Raw genomic sequence first — 15,840 nt, 5'->3', positions numbered from 1 at the left:
TCCTGACTTAAAACAGCAGGGAAGGAGCTTGAGGCAAGGCACTCGCTCACTGCATCCAGCCCAGTGGGCACTAGCCGATAGCCCTTCCTGAGCCACACAGGTGTTTCTTGTTCACAAAGCCACAGCACTTTTAATAAGCTGCTTAAGTCTAGCACAAGCTGAACTCTAAGGTGTCTGTAATCACACCCATTCCTTTTCCTGGAGGAGCAATGCTGCCTTTTGTCTCTCCAGCATGAGCAGAAGGGGCTCGCCTGCTTCCCACCAGTTCACTCATGCTCAAAGAACTCATGGCAAGCAGCAGTGACCATTGCAATGAAGGCCACAAATTCCTGGAAGTCGCACTCTGCATCCCCGTCGCAGTCCAGTGCCTCCATGACTTTGTCCACAGTCTCCTGGTCTTTGATTTCCTGAAGGGATAGAAACAGGCAGCCAAAGCTGGGGAGGACCACAGCAAGGCCCAGACAGTAACATGTCCCCATTTCTCAAATGTTCTCACGGCTGAAACTCTGTTCAGATATATCCCAAATATCTTGTGGCTGTTCCCAGTCTGTGGTGGGGCACTGTCCTGTGCCCCTGGGAATCGCAGCCGCAGCTGTGCTGCTGGGGAGGAACATCTTGAGCCCCTTGAAGCAAGGCTGTCCCCCTTTGCCAGGAAAGGTAATTTCCCTAGTATCCAACCCACACCCCAGTCTGCCATACAGGCTGTTGCCCTCATCCTGCTGCTCCGTAGAGCTGGAGCAAAGGATTTAATGCTCTGCTATGTAAATAAACCCCTTCGCCTGGACTGGCTTCCCGTGGGAGACAGAATTAATGGAGTGCAGTGTCTGCTCGATGCCCCCCGAGCCCAACCAAGCTGCGCGGAGGGCAGTACTTACACCGAGGAAGTGGGTCAGCTCGTTGTTGATGAGCTCCTTCAGTTCCGATTTCTTCAGCTTGTGCTTGTCTCCCTCCTTCCCGGAGTACTGGTGGAAGACATCGATGATGGCGATCATCGCCTTCTCCAGCTCAGACATGGTTGTGGCGTGGCCCTGAGGTCAGAGGGAACGTGGGAACGCCAGCCTGGGCAAGCTCCAGCAATTCCTATTGCTTTGGAAGCACGGCCACCCCGGGGCACCGCCCATCCATCGGCAAGGTCGGACCCGCGCTCAAGGCGTTCTGCTGGGAAGCTCTGGCAGCAGCTCTGGCTTCAAGGGGAACGTCCCGAGAGACCATTACTCTGCTGCCAGGGGCTCTCGAAGACAGTAGGGCCACAAGACGAGGAGAGGGGCAGGCATGGGGGCAGCTCCGGAGCTTCAGAAAGGTTTTGCTGTCCCTGCTGTCACAGGTCCCCTCACCTATGCCTTTGCCTGCAGACCTGTCTCCAGCCCAGCAGTCAGGGGAACCGGGTAGGAACCAGTTTCGATGAGTGCCAGCAGGTCAAAATCAACACCTCTCGAACCTTCCTCTCCCGCACTTGATCTGGAGACCCCCTTGGGAATGATAATAATTCAGATTGCAGTGTTCCCTGCAGACTTCACAAATGGACAAACCAAAGAGTCTCTGATCAAATAGGGAGAGCTGCCAACCCACCTTTCCAAAACCTGGGAAAATAAAAAAGCCTTATTGCCTGGCACTCGGTTCGTTCATATCCCACAGGTAAATATCTCCTGCCCTGCGACCTGGCTCCTGTTTCTCCACCACCAGCTGAATCTGACCCCACAGCTGATGTCCTCCCCCACTCAGCCGTCAGTGTCCGAAATGAAAGACTGTTCCCAGACAAGGTAGGAAATATCCTAAGAGCCTTTTGCATGTTCCTGCCCTGCCTGCTTCCCGTCCGCAAGGCTGAGGAGTGCTCCAGCTCTCCTCGGGCTCCGCAGAGGTGATGTGGAGCGGCGATACTACCCTGATAGTGTCCCCCCCAAGGCGGGGACAGCCCGCCTGGCATCCCCCGGCCCCTCTCACCTCCCTGCTGCCGGCGGGGCTGTGGCACAACGATGCGGCGTGGCCAGGCACCCCGGGGACCCGCCGGCTTCTTATGCCTGCGCCGGGGAGCCGGGGAGGCAGCGGTAGCTGGGGCGGGGTGTCCGAGCTGGGCGCTGTGCCTGCACCGCAGCGCTGTTCGAGGGGACTAGACCCGCCGCCACGTGGGAGCGCCCTTGTGAGAGGAAAACACCGCCTACTTTACTTGTTTTCTGAAGATGGTAAGGGGACACAGTTGCAGTCAAGCGGTTTTTATAGGTGACACGTACGTAGTGATATAGCCCGTTTCAAAATGTATTGCAGTACACTGATTTTTTTTTTTTTTGTAAACAAGCACTTGAAGATTATCCCTAGAGCCAGCTGTTACACATTACAAATAAATCTATTATGGTGCCATTTATTTGTTCATATTTTTCAAAGAATGCCTACTCACTGTTCATTAGATGGGTCTTTCAATGCATAGAATGTTCTGTGAATCAAGCTTGCAATTCAAAGACGTGCTTTCTTTAAAGCTGCTGTTCTGCTCTGAACAGTGAGTATGCAAAAATAGCAATTCCTTGTGTGCCTTATCTTTTCACTATGTTTACCCCAGATCATTGGGAGCATACTGTTGATATTGAATACACCTTTTCACCTTTCTACTGTTTTAAGATTGTAGAGTCAGACCAGACAGGGAACATAAGGTTATTTCAATTCACTCAGCTTCACCAAACATACCACCAACAAAATGGTTTATCAAACTGAAACCACTGCTGCTTGTGCAAAACCATTTAAACCATGGGAGTGAGTGAGTGAAAGCATCAATGAGAATACGTTTTGCAGTCAGTGTGAGCATAAGCCTTATACTTTTCTGTGTGTATTGTTCAAGAAATGTTGAAATGTTCAAGAAATATCCACCTAACACCAAAGACAAGTGAAACTGCAAATATCTTGAACCAATTCTGACAAGGGAAGTATAAATCAACATGCAAAACTCAGAAAAAGATGAGTTATTGTTTGTATACGATTCACACTACAAAAAAATACTTTGTTTTTAGAAACTTTGAAAAGTTACCTCAAAATTAAATTCTTTATCTACTTTTAAATGGGATCTTGATACAAAACTTGTTCACAAGTCCCATGCCAGCCCCAGCAGCCACTATGAACTGGTATTAAATGCACTTGTATCTAAACCCTGTTGCTGGACAGACATATTCCCTGGCAGTTTCTGTGTTCCCCAAATCTACTGATACAACACTGACCATGTTACTTAAAAAACTTTTTCACATACATGGTGTCAAAGAAACCCATCTACATTGATCATTTCCTTACATCAGCTCATGAAAGCTTTTGTAATAGGCTCAAACACTGGTTTGGGGAAGAATAATTTCCCCAGCATTAAGGTTGAGTATGTCGACTCTAAATATTTACCTGACCACTGAAATTCTTGCATTTAGGGCATTGCAAACTACACCAGTTATCTGTGTCCTGGTGAGACTAGCAGGGATGCTTTTAGGTAGTGGTGTTTCTAGTGTGGAGGTAGTTTGTCAGCAATTTTGCACTATTTGATTTTTTCCAAGAGTATTTGCATTCCTATCAGAGCTGGATATAAATAGGGTTCTCTGTCAGCAGTAAAGAGACAGCATTTTTCTGTTGATAGCAATTTGATCTGGTAGATGTCTAGCTCAGTCCTTAGCCAAGAAATGCATTAAAGCAAACCTTTTCTAATCAGAGACAAGGTCCTAGCTCATCTCCTTAAACCATTTTCTGATGTTGTTCTGGAAACTGACCTTTCCTTAAAATGGGACAGAAAAATTAGCATTTGACATATCAAAACTTGAACAGTCTTGAAATTCTCTTTCCTGATGATTCTTGCTGCCCATTTCACCCCAAATCATTCTGACTTCTATATTTTACAGGTGATGATCTGGAATGATGTGCTGATAGGATGGGAAGAAGCATCAGGATCAGGTGTGAACACCAGAAACCTTGACCCTCTCCTACCTCTGCTAATGAGCAGCTCCAAGCGACTTTCCTGATCCTTTTCCAGGCTCATATCCTCTCAAAGACTGCTCTCTTGGCCTGGATCATCCCTAACCCAGCTTATGACTGTCCAGGAGGTCTGGATATGGGTGTAGGGCTGTGAGATGGCTGTGCTTTCAGTGCTGCCCAAAAGGCTGCTTCTGTTATTTTAAAACTCACATTCTGATCTTCGAACAGGAGAGTGCAACCTTGGGGCTCCTTTCCTCAGGGTCAGAGCTTCCTTGCCAGAGCTTTGGGCTGATATGTTTAAAGAAGCAAGGGGGTTTTACAGTGCCCAAGGCTGAGCAAAACACTTCAACCCTCTGCCTGTCTCCCTCACAATGTGGGCTCTTCATACCAGGCTCGGGGAGAAAAACCAGCCTATTCCTTTGTCTCTCTGTGGTGTGTGTGGCACCAGGCTCTGCCAGACCACAAGACAAAGGCCAGCAGTCATTGAACCAGGAGAAAAAAGTAATGAAAGCAGAGGAATTTGTGTGGGAGGGTGAAGAAACTGCCTCTGCCTCTGCAGGGCTGCACTCACAGAACCAGCACACAGAGCAGCTTTGCAGGGAGCAGGTTCCCTGGCACCTACAAGCACAGCAGCCAGAGATGAGCAAGTGCCTGGCTAAATCCAGCTGAGGTTCAGACACAGCAAAACTTGTATGAAAATAATGCCTAAGTAACGGGAATTTGGCAGTTATTAAAAATTTCTAGGGCAGGTGGGTTGTACAGAGACAGAAAAGTAAAACCAAGTTGTTCATCCTCCATCACTCCCCTTAGCCAAATATTACCATAAATTATCCTAAGATTTTGGCATCCACGGAGAAGTGGAGACACTTGCATGAACCTCATTTCAGGCAGATTCGTTATGACATTTTTTTTTCTTAAACCAAAAGTAAACAGACTACTAAGCTCCAGATAAAACACCCATGTCAGTGAACTTCTAGAGTTCCCTCTGCTCACATAAACTGTGCAAGAGAAGCAGCACAGCTCTCCCTCCTGAGTCCCAGTGTGATGAGACACAAGTCAAAGACATCATCCCCACCCATGCTCCCTCCAGGAGAAGTCCAGCATCATCCAAAAAACCATTTTGCTCTTACTGAACACAGCCAGGACTGAACCGGTGCATGACCTAAGCCTCGTTTATAAAATAAATACCAAATTAATTCTTTAATTCCCAAATAAAATTACTGTATTCTCTCCAAATAATCTCTGACATTATTCTGGACATGAGTGAAGAGCTATTTGCTAGAAGAGGAGTATTTTAAATTCAACTTGTAGTGTGCATTATATACAATAAGTATTAATGATTATATAACTATAAGTATTAATAGACAGGTATTTTTCTGTCCTGGGGTGCTGATGGGTGTCACGTTTGGGAGTAGCTCTTTTGTCCCTGGGCAGTGCAAAGGCATGGATGGGCTTTTCTGCCTGCTTAGCTTGGTCTGGTGTCACCTCTTGTGGTAGGAGGGAAGCCAGGTCACTCTGAAAGGCTGAAAGAAATTTTATCACTCCATTTAAACAAGTACACGTTAAATTTCCACCAGCCCTTCCAACAGCATAGCAGCAGCAAGTACAGCATCCCTGGGATTTACAATCCCTGTGTGCCTCCTTGTGGGGAGCCCTCTTGAGCTGAGGGGATTGGAAGGGCTGAAACCCACTTGCTCACTGGCCTGGGAAGGCAGTGATGCTACATTTGGGGGTGTTAGGAGAGAGATGGGGACATATCACTGGGACAGGACAGGAGGAGCTCTGCCACCTCCTCGTGGACTGCTGTCCCACGGCACCACCCGCATGAAGGTGACACCCCCCTCCCGGGCTGGGGGGACCAAGGCAGGGCTCATAGTGAGGATACCTGACAAAAACAGTGTTTTATGGTTGTCACCCCCGCCGGCCACACCCCTCCTCACTCTGCCAGGGCCCCCGTATTTAGCGAGTGCCCGACACCGCGGGAAAGCAGAGCTGAGGACGGTGATCACGGGTGGTGCCAGCAGCTGGGAAGCACGGGAGCAGCGGGAGTGTGGGCACCCGTGGATCAGGGTGCACTGTCCCCATGGCTGGCACTGCACCCATACACGTGTCCTCCGTCCCTCGTGGCCCACGAGGACATGAGATGGGCACCCAGGCTGAGCCGGCGTTATTTAATTATTTCCATTAAGATGGAAACCACACGCCCGGACTTTGGGGGCGCACTGTCCCTCTAGGGGCTGGCGCTGTCACCCAAAGAGACGGGACGGCTGTCGCGGTCTGTGGGGGGATGGCACTCCTGGGGAAGCGAGCGCGGTCTCTGTGCCGGGGGCAGACGTGGGACGGAGGAGTCAGGTCCCCGCAACCGGCCAAGCGACGTCCCACGGCACGCGGGGACGGGAAGAGATGGGGCGGGACGGGGACAGCACGAGAGCCGGGCGGGGGCCGGGCTTCGTCCCCGCCCGCGCCCCCATTGGCTGCCGCCCGTGAGGAGATGTGGGACCAGCCGGCGCGGCCCCGGCGCGGCCCCGACGCTGGCAGCGGGAGCGGCGATGGCGGCGGGCAGCGGGTGGGTCCCGGCGGTGGGGTCGGGATCGGCGATGGCGGGGGGCACTGGGTGGATCCCTGCGGTGAGATCGGGATCAGGAGTGGCGGTGGCGGCGAGCAGCGGGGTCCCGGCGGGGCGGATCGGGGTGGCGGCCGCGGTTCACGGTGCCCGTGTCTGGCAGGGCGGTTCGGCGGCGTGGCGGCCCTCGGCGCTCGGCGGCGGCCACGGAGCTGCCGGCCTGGCGGCTGCGCTGCGAAGGCGGGCGGCAGCTCTGGCGCTACCTGGGCGATGGCGATGTCGGAGAGCGGCGAGCGCAGACGGCGCTGGAGCAGCACAGCCTCGGGCTGGACACGGTGCGGGGGGCCCGGGCCGGGGCGGCGGGGCCCTGCCTGGAGCGCCGCGCTGAGGTGCCGCTGTCTCCCCGCAGGGCGCGGCGCTGCAGACGCTGCCGGCGGCCGGCTCGGCCCGGGAGGCGGCCCGCAACGGGATGCGGTTCTACGCAGCGCTGCAGGCCGAGGATGGGCACTGGGCCGGCGACTACGGCGGGCCGCTCTTCCTGCTGCCAGGTAGGCCTGGGCACCTGCCCGCGGGTGAGTGCCCTGGGGTTCGGCTCTCCACAGTGCCGGCCTGTCTGGTCCTCCAGGTCTCCTCATCGCCTGCCACACGGCCAAAATCCAGCTGCCCGAGGAGTTCCGGAAGGAGATGGTACGCTACCTGCGCTCTGTGCAGCTCCTGGATGGAGGCTGGGGCTTGTGAGTAGCAAAGATGCTTCTTTGAGTGATGGCACCTCCAAGATCCAGGACTTGGAGCTGCTGTCAGATCTGCCCAGGCTCAGGGATGGAGACTGAGCACCTGTGATAGCTCTGGGTGGTTGGACTTGTGCAGCGCTCCCGATGCACTGTTTTTCACAGAGATGGCTGTAGCATCAAGTCTGGCCACATCTCCTCTGGGGCACTATATCCCAAAGCATTGTGTGTGACAGGGTAGTGCAGAGCAGTGTTTCTTCCTGCATTAGTCAGGTCCCTCTTTTCCAAAGTCAACCCTGGCATCCCACTTCACCCTAACAGAGACAGCCCTGTGCAGTGGCTTGTGTCCGGCTAATGGCAAGAGCTGACTAATGGATATGGTGTTCTGTATATGCTTCTGACAGACATGTGGAAGACAAATCAACAGTGTTTGGCACAGCCCTCAACTACATAGCCTTGAGGATCCTGGGGATTGGACCAGATGATCCTGACATTGTGCGGGCCCGTGTCAACCTGCACAGCAAAGGTCAGCCATGGGGCTGGTACACTGGTGAGAGGTCTGGCCAGACCTGAGGGCTTCAGGGAACACTGGGGGCTGCCAGGTAGTGGAAGAACTGTTCTTACTCGCCCTTCATGGCAACTGCATTTTCAATTAATGATGGGAAGCTGTGTTGCATTTTTGTACCATTGCCTGCTTGCCCTGTTTCGGGACGTATCCCAACCTGAGTAGTGTGCTCCCAAACATCGGGAGAAATGGGTCTTGTGATGGGGAAGAAAGTTGGGAGTTGGCATGGCTGTGTTAACCTGAAAGCTGATACTGTTCTGTGCAGGAGGTGCTGTGGGAATCCCTTCCTGGGGCAAGTTTTGGCTGGCTGTCTTGAACGTTTACAGCTGGGAGGGAATGAACACACTTCTCCCAGAGATGTGGTATGTGCCCCCCTCACTGTGGAGAGAGGAGCTAGTGTCAGTCCTGCCACCAGCCTTGACCCAGAACTGTCCCAGGCACTGGTGATTGCTGAGATAACACTAGCTACAGCCAGGAACTGGAGGTGCTCAGGCTGTTTGTGAGCTGGGAGCCAGCAGCCCACCAGCCAGTAGGTGGGCAGCACTGAACACTGCATCCAAGGGAGATGCCAGAGCACAGCCCTGTTAGCATTTCCCACAGGGTCCCTAATACATTCATGTGCTCCCTGCCTGTCACCAGTATCTTCCAGCAGCCAGAACTGGACCCTAGCAGGAAGGGACAGCCACATGCAAGGCTGCCTTGCTTGTACCTCTCTGAATACTCAGAGGGCTGCTGGATGCCAGAGAGGGAAAGTTTATGACACTCTCCCTGGAGGAAATCAGGGGCTGCACAGTACCAAGAGCTGCTGGTGCTTTGTCAGCAAATGCCATTAACTGTCAGACCAGGCCTCTGCCTTCAAAGTGCCGCGTGACTGAACTGGCTTCTCCCCTTCCTCTTCTCTGAGCCTGAGGTCCTCCCTGCCCTGCATCAGGTGGGCCTGGAGTGGTGTCAGGAGGGAGTATCCCTGTTGGAGGGGGAATCTAAGCAGGGCCAGGCTGTGTGTATATCCCCTAGTGCAGGGGCATGCCCTGCTCTGGGCATTCCGCACAACATCTCTCCATGTTGCCCTTTGCCTTCCTTGTTCCTCACAGCAGCACTTTCTCTATTGCAATCAGGCTGCTTCCTACATGGTTTCCAGCCCATCCGTCACGGCTCTGGTGTCACTGCCGCCAGGTTTACCTTCCCATGAGCTACTGTTACGCCAAGCGTTTGTCAGCAGAAGAGGACGAGCTCATACGGAGCTTGAGGCAGGTAAGGAAGGAGCTGATCCTGCTGGACAAAGATATGTGACTCCGTGACCACCTGCTGTGCTGGCCGTGTCCTTGTGGGCCAGCCTCTGGCTTGCCAAGTGGCAGCTCTCTTACCTGCATGGTGTCTGTCAGACAGCAGAGCCAGCTCCCAGCAGTAACTGCCCCAGGTGCTTGCTCCTGGCTGGCCAGGCTGATGCCCTTTGCTGTCTTGTGTCAGGAGCTGTATGTGCAAGACTACGCCAGCATAGACTGGCCAGCACAGAGGAACAATGTGGCTGCCTGTGACGTGTACACCCCACACAGCTGGCTCCTGGCTGCTGCCTATGGTGAGTGCGGGAGCTGCTGCGGGGAATACTGAAGCTGCCTTGTACCCTCAAAGCTCTTTAGAGTCTACTGCCAGCTACTGGTGTATGCCCTGCAGCTGAGATGGAGACAGGAATTATGTAATCTATGGGGTTCTCCCTCCCTGAGAGCAGCAGGGCCTTGTGCCCGTGTCCTCAGGCCACTCTGGGGCAGAGCTTTGCTCTATGCTGATGCTTTGCTCAACCGGTTGTTGTGTGAGCTGGGGTGCAGCCTGCCACAGCAAGTGAATCTGAGTTTATTTTTCACTGCATGTCCCTTTCTTCTCCTGTAGCCATCATGAATGTGTATGAAGCCCACCACAGCACTGCGCTGCGGCAGCGAGCCATCACAGAGCTGTACGACCACATCAAAGCTGATGATAGATTCACCAAGTGCATCAGCATTGGGCCGGTAGGACACTTGCTGTTAATCCTTTAATATCTCACCCTTTGTTCTTTAAGGACCAGCTTGTGCAATTGTGGCATGTAATAACCACCAGATCTTGCTCAACTCCTGCTGCTCCTGATGCTCAAGAGCTTAAGGCTAACAGGGCACAGGAGCTGCAGAGGGTATGGGGACAGCTGTGGCCCTGGTGAGGAGTATCTCTCCTTGAGGTCCAGGGAGATGATCTGAGAGTAAGCTCTGGAGTAATCTGGAGTAAAAAAGCACCTGCCCCACTAACTCAGCTATGCTGAGTGATGCCACAGGTGGAGCCATTGGGATCAAGGCCAAGACAACCTCTGGATGGCTCTGTCTAGAGTGGGGGGATATATATCTCTGGGGCTGGAAGAAGCTCTATCCAGAGCAGTGACAATGCTCCTCATGGTAGATCTCCAAGACAATCAACATGCTGGTTCGCTGGTTCATGGAAGGGAAGGATTCCCCAGCTTTTCAGGAGCATGTTTCCAGGATCCCTGACTATCTCTGGTAAGGGCTGAGTGTGACCCGACACAGCACAGGGCTCTGATCCCTGTGGATTAGGCACACCGTAGCTCCTGACTTGCCTCCTGGTGCTCCCACTGTGCCTGTGCTGCAGCACTGTGCTCTCTCCTCCCACAGGCTGGGCCTCGACGGCATGAAGATGCAGGTGAAGTGCTATAGAAGTTCACTTGTGACTGAAGGGACCCTGGTGTGCTGGGGCAACCCATGGAGTAATGGGATAGCGTGTTCATCCCGAGCCTGAGCTCCTGGCGTCTCACCTCTGGTGCCTGGTGGCCTTCTGTGTCTCACTGCCACTTCTCCCACCTGTGCCAGGAGGGAGTACAGTCTGTTCTGCTAGTTTGCCTCCCTGTGGCTGTGAGCTGAGAGGACACCTCTAGGCCTCCATTCCCTCCATCCTCATGAGTCCTGGGAGAAGGGCAGGAGAAAGCCAGGCCCCTGATCCTGCATGTGGTCTGAGCTCTGCTTCTCTCAGAGCCATTGTATCCTGCTGTTCCTTAATGCTAGCCACTTCTCCTGCCTTGGCTGTGCACAGAGCAGGCTGATGTAGCTGTATTACGTTGTGTCCCCTTGCTGTCCCTTGACCTGCCACATCTGTCCTCTGTGCCAGCACATCAGCCGTGATCCAGAGTGACACAAAACAGGGTAGCGGGAGCTATTGGCGGTAATGTGGGAGGGATGTGCTGTCCCATAGACCCCACAGCTGAGTCAGGCTGCTGCTAGCACCTGCCTCTCACTGTCTTATTTTCTCTCTTCCAGGGCACAAATGGATCCCAGCTCTGGGATACTGCTTTTGCCATACAAGCCTTCTTGGAGGTAATGCACCCTTCAGTGCTACATGCTGCCTTGGGAAAATGGTCTCTGCTCACGTGTCCCCAGAAAGCAGAGCTCCTGCTGTGCCTTGGAGCTCTGCTGTGCCAGTTCTGGCCTGGCATCCTTTGACTGAGCTGGGAAAACATGTCTGGCTATGGCCCCTTGCTGACTGCTCACTGTGCATCTCTGTTTCCAGGCAGAAGCCCAGAACATGCCTGAATTCACCTCCTGCCTCCAGAACGCCCATGAGTTCCTCCAGTTCTCCCAGGTAAGCAGAGCTGGTCAGTGGTGTCTCACACACTGGCTGTGCAGGCTTGGCTGTTGCTCAGAACCCTGTTGGATGCATCTGATGCCTTCTGAAGAGATCTTCTGAAGGGCTGGACTAGCAAAGTCCTAGGCCCAGCCTCCTGTTTTCTGCTCCCTGTTTTCAGGGAACCATCTTTGAAGCTTGGAGAGGACCTTGGCGAGGCCCAGGGATGCTTGGGTTGGCTATCTGAGCTTAGAGAGGCTGGAAAACTGAAAGCTTAGGCTTTTTTGCCCTTCATCTTGTCTGGTGCTGACACATTTGAGGCACCCTTCTGGGAAACTCAGCATCATTGGATAGTGACTGTAGGAGCTCAACTTCTGCTGGCCTGGCCAGCAGTGGCTCAAGGTGAGGGTCACTGTCACCAGCAGCTTGGTGCAGATGCAGTCATGGGTCTTGTTCATGGTGCTGCCAGCAGGAGCACTGAAAGCAGATGGTTCCCTGGCAGGCAAGCTTCCAAAGGGGACTTCAGCAACACTTGCTGAAGCCAGGCCAAAAGGTGATTTCTCCCTGCTCCAGAGCTGACCTCTTTCCTGTCTACTTCCCTCAGTGGAAGGCAGGTGCTGTCCACTCCCACATGGTTCTGCACCTGCAATGGTTTCAGCCCGTGGTCCTGCAGCCAGGCACCTCCAGGCTGCCCTCACTTGTTTCTTGCCTCCTGCAGATCCCAGAGAACCCACCTGACTACCAGAAATATTATCGCCATATGAACAAGGTATGGTGGCTGAGACTGGTCTCTAACGATGCACGACTGGGGCAGAAGGAGTAGGAATCAGGGGCAGCACCTGCTCTCTTCCACAAATAGAGTAGATGAGGGAAGGTGATCCTGCTCCCTAAGCCCACCTGATACTTTTCCAGGGTGGCTTCCCCTTCAGCACACGGGACTGCGGCTGGATCGTGGCAGACTGCACAGCAGAGGGACTGAAGGCAGTTATGCTGTTGCAGGAGAAGTGCCCCTTCATAGCCAAGCTTGTGCCCCCTGAGCGCCTCTTTGATGCTGTGAATGTGGTAAGAGCTACAAAAATTAGGCCAAGGGACATGCAGGACTGTAAGAGAAGCCAAGGCCCAAGGAATTGTTAGATCTGGTATTAAATCTGGTTTGGTCTGAGCTAGTATGAGGCCTGGTGTGGCAACACTCTTTGTTGTGATTCAGAGCTGCCTATGTGACCTAATGTGATGTGATGGTCCAGATTGGGCCTGCCTGTCATGGTGGTTTGGGACCTGGGTCTTCTGCCAGCCCCACAGACCTGGGGGTCTAACTTTGTCCTCACAGCTGGCTTGGGGCCAGACTGGAGTAGTACTGCCCATGAGGTTGTCCCACCCCCCCCCCTCTGCTTGTCTGGGCAGCTGTTGAGCATGAGGAACTCGGATGGAGGCTTTGCCACCTATGAAACCAAGCGAGGAGGCCACTTACTGGAGCTGCTGAACCCCTCCGAGGTGTTTGGTAAGGGAAGCTGTGGGGGCTGGTTGTCCTGCCCACTGTGAAGGGACAAAGTGGCCTGGGTTCACCATGCCCAGTGGGTGCCTGATGGGGGATCAGTGTGCCCTGGGTCTGAGGAACAGGCTGGCAACGGCTGGCCTGGAGGCTTGCCCACACAGGGGCTGTGGCACTGATATCCTTTGCCTGCTGGCAGGTGACATCATGATTGACTACACGTATGTGGAGTGCACATCAGCTGTCATGCAAGCACTGAGACACTTCCAGAGCCAGTTCCCTGAGCACCGAGCTCTGGAGATCAGGTGAGACACTGAGATGAGAGCTGGGCAGGGGAGAAGACAGGCTCACTGTCCCAAGCTGCCTGCCATGGCCTCCTGAACAATGTAGCTGCCTGTCTGCATGCTCTTGCCTCTTGTCCCCTCCAATAATGGGACCCATCAAAGCCTCAGAGGGGCTGATGGAGCCCTCAGTGAAGCAGACACTGAGTTTGAGCTGCTTCTGAAGTGGATGCCTTCTTTCCTGTCCAGGGAGACTCTGCAGAAGGGCCTGGATTTCTGTCGCAAGAAGCAGCGAGTAGATGGGTCCTGGGAAGGGTAAGCTGTGTTCCCAGCACCCAGTTTTCTTCTGGCTGCCCCAGTGGGAGAGGGATCATAATGGCTAGCATTCCTGGCTGGCAGGATCTGTGGTAGGGAAAGTAGGGGCTGATCCTCCTCTAGCTGGTGCGCTTTGCTCTCAGTTACTCTCCCTTTCAGCCCAGGTAGAACAGGTACCTTGTGCATTGCACAAGACCCAGAGAAGTCTGGGGTGGCTCCAGCTCCTGTGGTCCCAGTTCTGCTGACAGCTGCGTTAGCTGGGACTGGACTGCTGGTGCTGCTGGGACTGGGCATGGTTGGGCCATAGGGGAAGGCAGGCTGCAGCTCTGTGCCTGGCTCTTCTCTTCAGTGAACACAGCTGTGTTGCAGCCTGCCTCTCCCTGGGGCCTCGCACCTCTGACAGTGCTGCTCTCCCCTTCCTCCTAGGAGCTGGGGGGTTTGTTTCACCTATGGCACCTGGTTTGGTCTGGAGGCGTTTGCCAGCATGCAGCACATGTACCACGATGGGTGAGAAGGGGATGTCTGGGTTCCCTGCCCCTACCTACCTCCTCGAACAGGGTAGAACTGCATGGTGGGGCTGGATGGATGCCCTGGATGCACATGGACTCTCCTGCCTCAGGGACTGTTCCTCCCAAATCCTGTGCCTACAGTGTGGCCAGGGCACTTGCTGCCTGACCCTCAAACTCTCGGGGCAGTCCTGGCCATGGGCACTGCTTCTCTTTGCAGCTGAGAGCTGTGGGCATCCAAACACTCTATGTCCCCCAGTCCTGTCTTGATTCTGGCCCCTATCCCTGCAGGACTGTCTGCCGAGAGGTGGCCCAGGCCTGCCAGTTCCTCGTCTCCAAGCAGATGGCAGATGGCGGGTGGGGAGAGGATTTTGAGTCCTGTGAGCAGCGCACGTATGTGCAGAGTGCTGAGTCGCAGATCCACAACACCTGTTGGGCCCTGCTGGGGCTCATGGCTGTCAGGTAAGAGCAGCCCCACCTGGCCGCAGTGCTCAGGGAAAAGGAGGTGCAAGCTGGCTTGGGTGACCTTGGGCCTGGCTGGTGTGACCCAGTGCAAAGCAAAGCTTTTGATCGTGACTACAGGCCTCCAGCCTGGGAAAATGGTGCCATATTCATAATATCTAGTGTCTTGGGGTTGTGGGGAGCCCTTCCCAAAGCACTCAGCATGCCTGGGGCAAGCTTGGGACAGCCTAGAGGTGGATGGGGGCTTGCAGGTGGTTTGGATAAAGATGCTCACATCTCCCTTGTGCTTTGCAGGTACCCTGACATCGGTGTGCTGGAAAGGGGCATTAAAGTGTTGATGGATAAGCAGCTGCCCAATGGGGACTGGCCTCAGGTACATCTTTAGCCTTTCCAAGGTGTTCCTGAACACGCAGCAGTCCCCTATCACTCATACTATTCTGCTCTCTGCTTGTCTCCCAGGAGAACATTGCTGGAGTGTTCAACAAGTCATGTGCCATCAGTTACACTGCGTACCGCAACATCTTCCCCATCTGGACGCTGGGGCGGTTCTGCCGGCTGCACCCCAACAGCCCTCTGGCTGGGCAGCTGCCAGCCAGAGCCAGACCCTCAGCTGGGGCGGGGCAGGAGGAGCAGGGAGCCCTGTCTGCTTGAACCTGGGATGCTGGGGATGCCATGGCCCTGGACTTGTCTTGGATCCCAGCATCTGCATGGGGCCATAGGGGTGTGTGCTGTGTGGGCTCAGTGCTGACTAACTTAGCATGTGGACTCCTGCCTCTGACAGGGAGGGGTGCTGCGCCAGCGCTGTAGAGCCTCTGCTTGCTGTTGAACCTCTTCTAAACATTCCCTTTCTAAGGTTTTTTCCAGGTATATTCTCCATCCCCAGATGGGGAGTGAAGTGCCTTTTCAGACCATTTAGAAGATCTGACAAAGCAGCCAAGCTGTGTCGTATTCCACACCTGGACAGACTCTCATCCTGGCTTGCAAGGCTGCCTTTTATCATTGCAAGCTGTCTGTCTATACCAAGAGTGTGGGATTTGGGGCCTCCCCTGTGCCCACCATCAGGGGGGTGGGGGCACTGCACAATCCTTGCTGAGCTGACCTCCGTACTGTGGGTGCCAGTGATGGCCTTTGAATTGCTCTCTCTGCTCTGGAGCCTGTGCTGGGAGGGGAAGGACATCTGTCCTCCCCCAGGTGTCCGGGAAAAAGGAGTACTTTGCTTAATTTTGTTATTGTTCTGTCCCCCAGCTGGTGGCACCTAGCTTCCGCAGGTGAAGTCACCACCAGCCCTTGGAAAAGGGGCAGCTGAAGTAGAAAGCCATGAGGTGGTTGGCATCATGGCACAGCCTGAGCCCCAGGGCTCCAGCCTTCCCCCAGCCCAGGCCATGGTGCCGTGGGGCCTTCACAGGT

At 54.1% G+C, this 15,840-nt stretch overlaps 2 protein-coding genes across 2 annotated transcripts; one reads left to right on the top strand and one right to left on the bottom strand.

The window, feature by feature from the left end:
• Positions 1 to 266: 266 nt before the first annotated feature.
• On the bottom strand, positions 267 to 1,013 carry S100B (S100 calcium binding protein B; the record flags this gene model as incomplete). The annotated part of the gene is made up of 2 exons (XM_082285586.1): positions 267 to 407; positions 876 to 1,013. 2 exons carry the CDS (start codon positions 1,011 to 1,013, stop codon positions 267 to 269), a joined length of 279 nt encoding a protein of 92 aa, XP_082141712.1.
• A 5,901-nt stretch (positions 1,014 to 6,914) lies between these two features.
• On the top strand, positions 6,915 to 15,382 carry LSS (lanosterol synthase). The gene is made up of 20 exons (XM_082284778.1): positions 6,915 to 7,041; positions 7,119 to 7,227; positions 7,626 to 7,747; positions 8,052 to 8,148; positions 8,902 to 9,037; positions 9,254 to 9,362; positions 9,671 to 9,789; positions 10,208 to 10,305; positions 10,438 to 10,465; positions 11,077 to 11,133; positions 11,327 to 11,398; positions 12,099 to 12,149; positions 12,293 to 12,442; positions 12,782 to 12,878; positions 13,069 to 13,174; positions 13,400 to 13,465; positions 13,892 to 13,972; positions 14,263 to 14,433; positions 14,728 to 14,806; positions 14,893 to 15,382. The coding sequence occupies exons 1-20, from the start codon at positions 6,963 to 6,965 to the stop codon at positions 15,082 to 15,084; spliced, it is 2,019 nt and encodes a 672-aa protein (XP_082140904.1). The 5' UTR covers positions 6,915 to 6,962; the 3' UTR covers positions 15,085 to 15,382.
• Positions 15,383 to 15,840: the final 458 nt, after the last annotated feature.

The sequence above is a fragment of the Coloeus monedula genome (assembly GCF_965178545.1).
Source record: "Coloeus monedula genome assembly, chromosome: 7".
Lineage (NCBI taxonomy): Eukaryota > Metazoa > Chordata > Aves > Passeriformes > Corvidae > Coloeus > Coloeus monedula.
Note: the sequence above shows the minus strand (reverse complement) of the source record. Positions and strands in the feature narration are given on the sequence as shown.

Coding starts and splice junctions, on each gene's coding strand:
- LSS (XM_082284778.1), top strand. CDS start 6,963: ATGCGGTTCTACGCAGCGCTGCAGGCCGAGGATGGGCACTGGGCCGGC. Junction 9,790..10,207: donor AGTGCATCAGCATTGGGCCG/GTAGGACACTTG, acceptor TCCTCATGGTAG/ATCTCCAAGACAATCAACAT. Junction 13,973..14,262: donor CAGCACATGTACCACGATGG/GTGAGAAGGGGA, acceptor CTATCCCTGCAG/GACTGTCTGCCGAGAGGTGG.